This window comes from Macaca nemestrina, chromosome 6, assembly GCF_043159975.1.
Source record: "Macaca nemestrina isolate mMacNem1 chromosome 6, mMacNem.hap1, whole genome shotgun sequence".
Taxonomy (NCBI): domain Eukaryota; kingdom Metazoa; phylum Chordata; class Mammalia; order Primates; family Cercopithecidae; genus Macaca; species Macaca nemestrina.
Genome location: NC_092130.1, coordinates 163,419,388 through 163,430,300, shown reverse-complemented (window position 1 = coordinate 163,430,300; position 10,913 = coordinate 163,419,388). Strand labels below are relative to the sequence as shown.

General features: G+C 46.3%; 3 protein-coding genes across 3 annotated transcripts; all 3 read right to left on the bottom strand.

Moving 5' to 3' along the window:
- Nucleotides 1-1,546: 1,546 nt before the first annotated feature.
- LOC139363641 (TATA-box-binding protein-associated factor 11-like protein 12) lies at nucleotides 1,547-3,245 on the bottom strand. The gene is made up of 2 exons (XM_071097909.1): nucleotides 3,065-3,245; nucleotides 1,547-2,747 (listed from the first exon to the last, which is right to left on the bottom strand). Exon 2 carries the CDS (start codon nucleotides 2,643-2,645, stop codon nucleotides 2,082-2,084), a length of 564 nt encoding a protein of 187 aa, XP_070954010.1. The 5' UTR covers nucleotides 2,646-2,747; nucleotides 3,065-3,245; the 3' UTR covers nucleotides 1,547-2,081.
- Nucleotides 3,246-5,154: 1,909 nt separating this feature from the next.
- LOC139363979 (TATA-box-binding protein-associated factor 11-like protein 12) lies at nucleotides 5,155-5,739 on the bottom strand. Its single transcript, XM_071099221.1, has one exon. It carries the CDS (start codon nucleotides 5,716-5,718, stop codon nucleotides 5,155-5,157), a length of 564 nt encoding a protein of 187 aa, XP_070955322.1. The 5' UTR covers nucleotides 5,719-5,739.
- Nucleotides 5,740-7,848: 2,109 nt separating this feature from the next.
- LOC139363640 (histone H3.X-like) lies at nucleotides 7,849-8,259 on the bottom strand. Its single transcript, XM_071097908.1, has one exon. The coding sequence runs from the start codon at nucleotides 8,257-8,259 to the stop codon at nucleotides 7,849-7,851; it is 411 nt and encodes a 136-aa protein (XP_070954009.1).
- Between the last annotated feature and the right edge of the window lie 2,654 nt (nucleotides 8,260-10,913).

Genomic DNA, 10,913 nt, shown 5'->3' with positions numbered 1-10,913 from the left:
ATTAGGACAAATATCCAAAGCATGTGGGGTTTCAAGCCTAGATAATGGGTTGATAGGTGCAGCAAACCACTACGGCACATGTATACCTTTGTAACAAACCTGCACGTTCTACAGATGACTCCCAAAACTTAAAGTGAAAAAAAAAAAAAAAAAAAAAGCCAGGTGTAATTACACTGAACCTTCTCAGCTAATCCAGTTTTCCTCTCTGCGAAAACAATGCTGTGTTCCTGCTCCTGAGCTGACCTCTGAGACCTTGATGGGAATTTCAGGTCAGCTTTACTCAGACCCCACTCAAAGTATTGAGTTCTATGAGGGGCCAGAAAAATGTTCGAAGCTTGTGTGTGCAATCACTGGTACTGTTCTCTGCAGATGCTTGTCTCCAAATCAGGCTGCTTGGGCCAGGTTCTCTTTTCCTCTAGTGTTCAGAAAGTGCTAGACCTGCCACGTCTGCCAGAATACAGCTTCCAAGATTGCTCAATGCCATGGGAAAGGAATGAGGTGACAGCAATCTAAAGACTGGGAGATATGAAGTCTCTTGGATCTTACTTCTTTTGGTTGCTCAAGCACTTTAATTCCTGAGAGAGCCCTCCCATCTCCATCAGTTCTTCCAAGAACCTGTACCCTCCTTGTGTCTCTCTAAGACACACTGGTCTAACTTGTTATACGCCTTTACACGGAAGTTGGTAAAATAAAAGGAAAGCTAAACAATGTCAGAATATGGAGGTATGAAACAGAATTTCCCATACTTGGTAAAGTTTAGAAATTTGTGTCATACCCAAAGACATATTCTATGTACAATACGTATTAGTTTAAGAGCAAAAGCTGAGTGTCTGAGGAAATAAAACTATATTTTATGGGGGTATCTTTGGCTGCAGGAAGAAAGAGTACATGTTACTCTCCATTCAATATTACAGCTGAACCTGGGGGATTTTACATCCTTTTTGCTTATACTCTGTGATTCAGGGGGCACATGGCAAAGGTAAAAAGACTGAAATAGCACCGTGGATATCTGGGAGCTGTGCTGGGAAGGTTCACAGTGATTCCATAATAAATCTCAGGTCTTTATTGTATAATGAAAAATTACTCTTTTCCATAATAAATGGAAAGCAGAGTATGTACAAGTAGAGGATGGAATAGCTTTGTAACTCGTGATGAACCTATTTGTCTGATATTTTAATAACTTCTCCAATGTCTCTGTACTCAGGTTTGATTTTCTGAGTGGATCATCAGTAGAAGGAATAATAGAATCAAGAATACTCTAAAGCAATGTTTTGAACTAAATTTCAGTGTCTCTGGAAGTACTGGTAATATCACCATGTGTAGCAAACGTGAAGTATCCATAGGCTTTCCCTGTGTCTTTTGAACCGCACATACGACCATTACAAATGACTGGTTGAGGAAAGGTGTTTTGGAATTGGTTTCTGTCTCTCTAGACTTCCATGAAGCATTGATACTATATTACATATTAAAAAAGTAAAGCATCACTTGCTGACAGAAAGCACAGTAGGCAGGAATAGGAGAAGAGTCAACTTAGAGAAAAAAATGCTTTGTGATTTTATTTTTATTTCTGCAGTTTGGAAAACAGTTTACCAGTTTAACTGTTCTTGTGATGAGTCACGAAAATACATATGAGCATTGAAAATACACAGAAGGACAACAATTGGGAAATATTTCTGGAAGCTTCACTTACGGAAACCCAGACATAAGCATACAAGCTAAGACACAGCAACACCAGGCTTCCGAATGAAACCATACAAATCTCTTGGAAAGGCCTTGCCTCTCTGAAGGCAGCTACCTGTCCACAGGATGCTCAAGGCCCAGGCACCTTGTTTCCTCCAACTAGAAAGACGTAGAAAAATGCTTCAATATGCCCTTGGAGGCCCAAACATTTAGCCAAGGCTACTATGAAAATCTGTTCTCTTCATCTAGGTAAGGCCAACTTCACATTGTAAGACATCAAGATTGAGGGTAAATCCAGGGTAGACTGACATGCAGAAGCTCCAGCAAACACGGTCCCGTCATGGGAAGATGGATACGGTACTTCTTCCTTCACGAACAGACCTGTCCCTCTGGCCGTGGGCCTAAAAGAACATGGTTTTTCCGTCGTTGCTGTTGGGGAAGAGGCCCTTGTGCTTTAACCTGCGAACAGCCTCCCTTAAATGCTTGGGCTGAAGCGGGGGCGTTTCTCCCCACATCTCACACACGTCCAGGGCCTCTTCCACCACCTCTCCAACCAAGACCTTGGCTATTCCAGCCATGGCAATGGCCGTGTTCTCAGACACCGAGCTGCCACTGATAGACCGCATCAGATGTGCAACGCGTGCTTTTGGGAAAGCTGACCCGCGACACACTTCATAGCGGGCCAGCTGCTCCTCAGACATGGCGGACAGCAGGGTGCTCATCCTCTGAGCCTCCTCTGCATCCACGGTGGGCTTCCTCTCCTTCTTTCCTTTGGTGTCTGTTTTCAGTCTTTTGGCTGCAGGAGGAGCTGAGGCTGAGGCTTCATTGTCACCTTCCGTGAGGTCCATGACATCCTGACTCCTGAGCTCCCTTTCCTGAAACCTGGGTTCTTCCAAGTTCCCATCTAGGTCCTCAGGGATTCCATCCATGTTGCTGTCCTTCAGACCTTGGGGCATGGCGAACATCTCAGCAGACACACCTGCTTGCCTGCCCGGGTGGGATTCAGGTCTGCTCTCTGACAGCGCTGTAGAGGCGGAAGTTCCGGCTGGGGTGGTTTGATTATGGATCTGCAACGAGAACCTTCCAAAGATTTTGGCTGCTGTGTTTCTCTGAGGCTCAGTTTAGCCACAACTGGACACAGCTCCCTGCCTCCCGCTCCCACACACAAACACACACACTGGTTTTCTCACTTCCGCAATGTGAAGAAATTTGTGTATGGAGAGTATATGAGTTTTAGATCAATGTATAATAAATTCTCACAAATTTGGGGTCTTTAAAACAAACCCCAACTCACAGGTCAGAAGTTCTACTGAGCCAAGTGACTGCCTCCTGCTCAGAGTCACACGAGGGACCTCCAGGATGGGTCTGACTGTGTGGTCGTTGCCTTCACCTGAGAAGAGTCTGGCTTCGATCTGATTCGAGTTGGTGGCAGAATTCAGGCCCACTTGTTTGTTCTGCCTGCTGCTGGGAGGATGCTCTCGGCTCCTACAGGTGTTGACCGGGTCTGCGCTGTGGGGCTCCCTGGGTCTGCACAGCCAGTGCTGAGGAATCTCCCTCAGGGAATGGAATCTCAGGGAGGTTCAGTCCCTTATAAAGAGTTCAGATGATTGAATTAGACCCAGCCCTTAACAGCTATTGGTTCAGGGTATCCTTAATCTAATCAGGGATTTGGGCGGCTCCTCAATTCATGGCTCCGCCCACACTCAAGGTAGGGGCAGATGGAGGGCGAGTCTCTGAGGGGCAGGAAATGCAGGGGGCATTTCAGAATTCTGTCTTCCTCACAGAATCGTAAAGTTCACGTCTCACAACAACAACCACAACAAAACATTTACAGTAAAAATGAGACATTTTATGAAGTGGCACATTAGAACATTTAAATGTCTGAGAAAAAAATGTCTAACTCATAGGGAAACGAGTGGTTTATGAGATACTCTGAAAGGAAACTGGGCTGGGTGAGGGGAATTTGAAAATATCATTTCAATTTTATTTTATTTGTTTATGTATTTAGTTACTTATTTATCTTTCAGACAGAGTCTCGCTCTGCGCCCCAGGATGGATTGCAGTGGTCTGATCTCAACGCACTGCAACCTCCACCTTCTGGTCTCAAGCGATTCTCCTGCCTCAGCCTCCAGAGTAGCTAGGAATCAATGTGCACACCACCACGCCGGGTTAATCTTTGTGTTTTTTAAAGTAGAGGCAAGGTTTCACCATGTTGGCAGGATGGTCTTGAACTGCTGACTTCAAGTGATCTGTCCCCCTTGGATTCCCAAAGTGAATGGGAATGTTCACAATGATTTGATAATAAATCTCAGATCTTTATTTTAAGATGGAAAAGTCTTCTTTGCCATAGTAAATGTAAAGGAGAGTATGTATAAACAGACGTTGGGATAACTTTATAACTCCTGATGAACCTACTTTGTTCCATATAATAAAGGTAATCTGGAATACAATAAAGGTAAAGTAGAGTATATACAAGGAGACTGTGGGATGACTTTATACCTTCTGATGAGCCTACTTTGTTCCATATGTCAATAATTTCTTTTCTACATTGCTGTACTCAGTTTCGATTTTCTGCGCAGATGGCCTATAGAAAGCGTAAAATCAAGATGCTCTGTGACAGTGTTTTAAACTAAATTTGGGTGCCTATAGAAGCACTGGTAATATGACCACATGAAGCAAACCTGAAGGATCAATAAGCTCTCTCTATTTGTGTCTTTTAAAGTGCAGATAAGATCATTACAAATGGGTGTTCACAGACAGGTGGTTTTCGTACTCTGTTCCTCGCTCTCTAGTCTTATAAAATTCTCCTACGCTATGTTAATTGCCAATAATGTAGATGACCACTTGCCGTCATAAAGCAAAGGAGGGAGGAATGTATATGAGAAGAGTCAAATAAGAGAAAATAACGCTTTGTAATTTTGTTTTTATTTCTTCAGTTTGGAAACAGTTCAATGATGAATCAAAACAATCCATACAAGAATGTAAACGACATACAAGGACAACAATTGCAGGGCTCCTGCTCAGGCACAGCCTCCAGGGCAGAATAACACAAGAGAAAAGTCTCCGCAGGCTGCATTGATTGAAACCAGACCTAATCGTCAAAGTTAAGACACAGCAACTCCAGGCTTCAGCATAAAACCATACAAGTCCCCTGGAAGACGTGTCCCCCTCTGAAAGCATCTCCCTGCCCACAAACAACTGAAGGCCCGCGCACTCATCTTCTTCCAACTACGCAGACAGGGAAAGATGCCTCTGTATGCCCTAGGAAGCAGAAATATTTAGTCAAAGTGATTATGAAACAAGTCACTGTCCTCATCTGGGGAAGACAAATGTCAGTTTGTGAAAGATGTTAAAGTTCTACGTAAACGCAGGGTGGACTGAGATGCAGAAGCTCCAGCAAACACGGTCCCGTCATGGGAAGATGGATGCAGTACTTCTCCCTTCAGGACCACACCTGTCCCTCTGGCCGTGGGCCTAAAAGAACATGGTTTTTCTGTCGTTGCTGTTGGGGAAGAGGCCCTTGCGCTTTAACCTGCGAACAGCCTCCCTTAAATGCTTGGGCTGAAGCGGGGGCGTTTCTCCCCACATCTCACACACGTCCAGGGCCTCTTCCACCACCTCTCCAACCAAGACCTTGGCTATTCCAGCCATGGCAATGGCCGTGTTCTCAGACACCGAGCTGCCACTGATAGACCGCATCAGATGTGCAACGCGTGCTTTTGGGAAAGCTGACCGGCGACACACTTCATAGCGGGCCAGCTGCTCCTCAGACATGGCGGACAGCAGGGTGCTCATCCTCCGAGCCTCCTCTGCATCCACGGTGGGCTTCCTCTCCTTCTTTCCTTTGGTGTCTGTTTTCAGTCTTTTGGCTGCAGGAGGAGCTGAGGCTGAGGCTTCATTGTCACCTTCCGTGAGGTCCATGACATCCTGACTCCTGAGCTCACCTTTCTGAAACCTGGGTTCTTCCAAGTTCCCATCTAGGTCCTCAGGGATTCCATCCATGTTGCTGTCCTTCAGACCTCGGGGCATGGCGAACATCTCAGCAGACACACCTGCTTGCCTGCCCGGGTGGGATTCAGGTCTGCTCTCTGACAGCGCTGTAGAGGCGGAAGTTCCGGCTGGGGTGGTTTGATTATGGATCTGCAACGAGAACCTTCCAAAGATTTTGGCTGCTGTGTTTCTCTGAGGCACAGTTTAGCCACAACTGGACACAGCTCCCTGCCTCCCGCTCCCACACACAAACACACACACTGGTTTTCTCACTTCCGCAATGTGAAGAAATTTGTGTATGGAGAGTATATGAGTTTTAGATCAATGTATAATAAATTCTCACAAATTTGGGGTCTTTAAAACAAACCCCAACTCACAGGTCAGAAGTTCTACTGAGCCAAGTGACTGCCTCCTGCTCAGAGTCACACGAGGGACCTCCAGGATGGGTCTGACTGTGTGGTCGTTGCCTTCACCTGAGAAGAGTCTGGCTTCGATCTGATTCGAGTTGGTGGCAGAATTCAGGCCCACTTGTTTGTTCTGCCTGCTGCTGGGAGGATGCTCTCAGATCCTACAGGTGTTGACCGGGTCTGCGCTGTGGGGCTCCCTGGGTCTGCACAGCCAGTGCTGAGGAATCTCCCTCAGGGAATGGAATCTCAGGGAGGTTCAGTCCCTTATAAAGAGTTCAGATGATTGAATTAGACCCAGCCCTTAACAGCTATTGGTTCAGGGTATCCTTAATCTAATCAGGGATTTGGGCGGCTCCTCAATTCATGGCTCCGCCCACACTCAAGGTAGGGGCAGATGGAGGGCGAGTCTCTGAGGGGCAGGAAATGCAGGGGGCATTTCAGAATTCTGTCTTCCTCACAGAATCGTAAAGTTCACGTCTCACAACAACAACCACAACAAAACATTTACAGTAAAAATGAGACATTTTATGAAGTGGCACATTAGAACATTTAAATGTCTGAGAAAAAAATGTCTAACTCATAGGGAAACGAGTGGTTTATGAGATACTCTGAAAGGAAACTGGGCTGGGTGAGGAGAATTTGAAAATATTATTTCAATTTTATTTTATTTGTTTATGTATTTAGTTACTTATTTATCTTTCAGACAGAGTCTCGCTCTGCGCCCCAGGACGGATTGCAGTGGTCTGATCTCAACGCACTGCAACCTCCACCTTCTGGTCTCAAGCGATTCTCCTGCCTCAGCCTCCAGAGTAGCTAGGAACCAATGTGCACACCACCACGCCGGGTTAATCTTTGGGAAGACGGAGCCAGTACTTCTTCCCTCAGGAACAGGATTACTTTTCTCGTCTTGGGCTGAAAATCACATAATTTTTTGTACTTGATAAAAATGTGGCCCTTAAACTTAAATGTGCAGGCAAGCTTTCTCAGGGGCATCTCTTTTTCAAATCTCACACATGTCCAGAGCCTCTTCTACAACCTGCTTGACCAAGGCCTTGACCATTCCAACCAAGACAATGACCACACTCCGGGATATAGGCCACCAGAGATGGACTGCATCAGACTCCCAATGGGTGCCTCTGACTCCCTTCAAATCACAGATATACTCCACTGGATTCTACTCACACTGCTTCCACAATGTGCAGTAATTTGTAAATACAGAGTTTATTCAAATTGTAGACAATGAAGTTTAACGTATTTTCATAGCAAACTAGTGGAAACATCACAGGAGACAGGGAACATTGAAAACACAGTTGCATACATAAAACCTCCAAGTATACCTGGAATCTACTGTTTCATAAAATGCAATAAACATCTTTTAGCTCTCATTAATAAGAAATTTACTTTGTTTACGGAACCCATATGCAGACATAGTAAAGAAAGAAACAGATTTCTTTATAATTTTACAGAGTTGAACTGAAACTCGCTCACAGACACATTTCCACTTGACACTAGTGCCTTGGGAGCCTCAAGGTAGATGAGACGTTTCCTAACAGAAGCACACACAGACACAACCGCCACCTGATTTCTGCCTACGTTTCCACTGGCAATCCTATGCTTAGCTACCTTTGGACCCCAGGAGGGAAAAGAAACCAAAACAGAACAAAACTTCTCACATCAGAACTACCAGTTACAGGGGGAAGAGAAAAAAGAAAACACAACCAAATAGAAAAGAAGTCCTCTAGAGTGCAACGTTTCCCAGGAGCGTGGGCTCTTAAGCACCCTCTCCGCGGATGCGGCGGGCCAGCTGCATGTCTCTGGGCATAATTGTGACACGTCTGGCATGGATGGCACACAGGTTGGTGTCTTCAAAGAGGTTCACCAGGTAGGCCTCGCTGGCCTCCTGCAGGGCGCCAATGGCCGCGCTCTGGAAGCGCAGGTCCAGGCTGATGACCTGAGCGATCTCGCGCACCAGGCACTGGAAAGGCAGCTTGCGCAGGAGCAGCTGCGTGGACTTCTGGTACTTTCTGATTTCCCGCAGCGCCTGGGTGCCAGGCTTGTAGCGGTGAGGCTTCTTGATCCCTCCTCTAGGCGGCGCCCTTTTGGCGGCTGCTTTGGTGGCCAGGGGCTTCCTGGGGGCCTGCCAGTTGGTGGCTTTCCGGGCGGTCTGCTTGGTGCGAGCCATGTTTCGGGGTCTTAGCCTCTCCGCTCTCCTTGGGCTGAGCCTGGCCTGCTGCAGGCGGTGCTGGCGTCTGAAAACGAGGGCAGTGGTGCTGTGGACAGGATTCAGAGAGCCTGTGAGTTGAGGTCCATGCGCATGACTCTCCCACACACTTAGTCCCTGCAAACCCAGCCCCAGACTTACCAGCTCTCAGGTCTGTGGGTCGGAGGCCGGGCTTCTAGTCTTCCTGGAGTGTCGTGGGTTTCCTTGGTCTACACAGCAGCAGCCAGGAATCTCCCTCGCAGGCAGTCTCTTTCTGACTGGAGATCTCTGTGGTCTCGGTAAAGCCCTGCCTCTTATAAGGAGCTCAGATGATTGCATTAGGCCCTCCCTGCTACCTTCCATTGTACTCCCTGCTTCACTAGATCCTCAATCTCACCAGGGCTGTGAAAACCCAATCAAGTCCCCGGATTCTGCACACACCCCCAGGGAGGGCGGAACCTCTGCTGTGTGCATCATGGGAGGGATGGTAGGTGCGAGTTAGATAAAATTCTGGGTTCCAAGGAGATTCTGAAAGTTTACATGGAAGTCATTACAATGAAAAAGACATAGGAGTAAAGTTGCATGTTACACGACATTGGTGACTGCTGCAAAACACCAAGGGTGCGATCATGAGGTGTCTCTCAGGTTCCCGGAGGATGAGGTGAAACGGGGAGGGAAAGATAGAAAACCTCTAACAGGGATGCTCTTGGGGGCATTTTTCTCTCCCAAAGTGACATTCATGGGAATCGGCGGGTAGCCTTCAGGCGAAGCTGTGGCTTTTTGATCAACTGGTCCTATGGGCCTGTCACTGAGGCCGCCTGTTTTTTTTCTTACCTTGGTACTGGGGCTGAGCTTTGTTTCCATTTTCCAACTTTGGAAATGCCATGAGGCCCAGTGAAGACCCTGAGTTTACTGAGCTGCTGCTGAACCGAGGCCACAGCTGCTACCTTCATACCTTTGGCTCCATGAGAAAAGGCAAAGCAGAAGAGACAACACACAAACAAAAGGCCCCTATTTCAATACACGGTTAACAGGCTTCTCTGATATGTGTAGTAGAAATTTAATGCCCATGTATGCAATGCATATATCACGCACCAAACAGGAAATTCCAGGATAATCAACACTCACAAAATAAGTTTACATTACTGTTTTAAAAATAGAGCTCATTTCATAGAAAACCTTTAGGTTCATGCCAAAATGGGGCAAAAGGAACAGAGGTTACAGATATCCTCTCCCCCAACATATTCATAGGCCCCCTTATTATCAACTTTCTCTCCTAGATTGGGACTTTGGCTACAATCATTTAGCCTACACTGACACGTCACTCTGACTCCAAGACCATAGCTCTTCTTAGGATTCACTTGGCTGTTGTATATTCCATGGATCTGAGCAAAGGCATAATTACACGTGCCCACCGTTATTGTATTCTATGGACTAGTTTCACTTCCGTACAAATGCACTGTGTCCACTCTCTGCACTTTTCCTTCCCCGTTGGTCCCTTGCAACCACTCAACTACTGATTTATTTATTCATATTTAAAATAGATACATCTCATTGTCTATATTTCCTCTTTTTTTTTTTTTTTTTTTTCAGACGGAGTCTAGTTCTGTTGTCCAGTCTGGAGTGCAATGGCGCGGTCTCGGCTCACTGCAAGCTCCGCCTACCAGGTTCACGCCATTCTCCTGCCTCAGCCTCCTGAGTAGCTGGGACTATAGGCGACAGAGAGCATTTTGGGAGAGCGGGGTTGGCGGATCACTTAAACTCAGGCGTTCCAGACCATCCTGGGCAACATGACGGAACTTCCTCTCTACAATTAAAGTGGGAAAAAAAAAAGCTAAATGTGGTGGTTGGTGCCTGCTCTTTCAGCTACTCCAGAGGCTGAGGTAGGAGGATCTCTTGAGCTCTGGAGGTGGAGATCCCAGTGAGCTGAGATGGAGCCACTGCTCTCCTACCTGGCTGGCAGAGGGAGACCCTGGCTCAAGAAAATAACAATCACCGTCAGCGTCATCATCATCATATTTGGGTCCCTGAGGTCCATGTATGAGCAGGCATTGTTCTAGGGCTTCCTAGTTGGAAGAACAAAGGTACATGGACCTTGAGCCTCCTGTGGACAGGGAACTGTTTTTCGAGAGAAGAAAGAAACCCTTTTAGGAGACTATGGTGGATTCACACGGAATCTTGAAGTGGATATAACTTAGGATTTTTGCTCATATGTGATTTTAAGGAGATACAACAAAGTCCTCCCTTACAATACTCTATCCTTAAGGTCCTGGGCTTTCTAAGAGTACTGGAGTAGTTGCCCTTGTAAACATTTAGCACGTTTCCGTAGCTTTTCCTGGGGAATCAAGCACCTCTTTTCCAGCTTGTAAAAATAAAAGTGAAATTGAAAAACAGTTTTCTTCTTGAAAATGACTCTTTTTACTTTCCTACCAAGACTGTTTCATGTCAGGGAGTGATATGTGATGATGTTAGAATGGTAACACACTCTAGGAGCCGCATGGAAAACTGAGAGAAGCACAGACCCCAGATACCCCGTCTAATCTGGGCACTCCTTTCCACGCCTTCACCTCCAAGGAATTGGCCCCATTGTAAACTAGGTTTATGGCCGAAATAACATGTTTGTTTCTGTTTTGTGC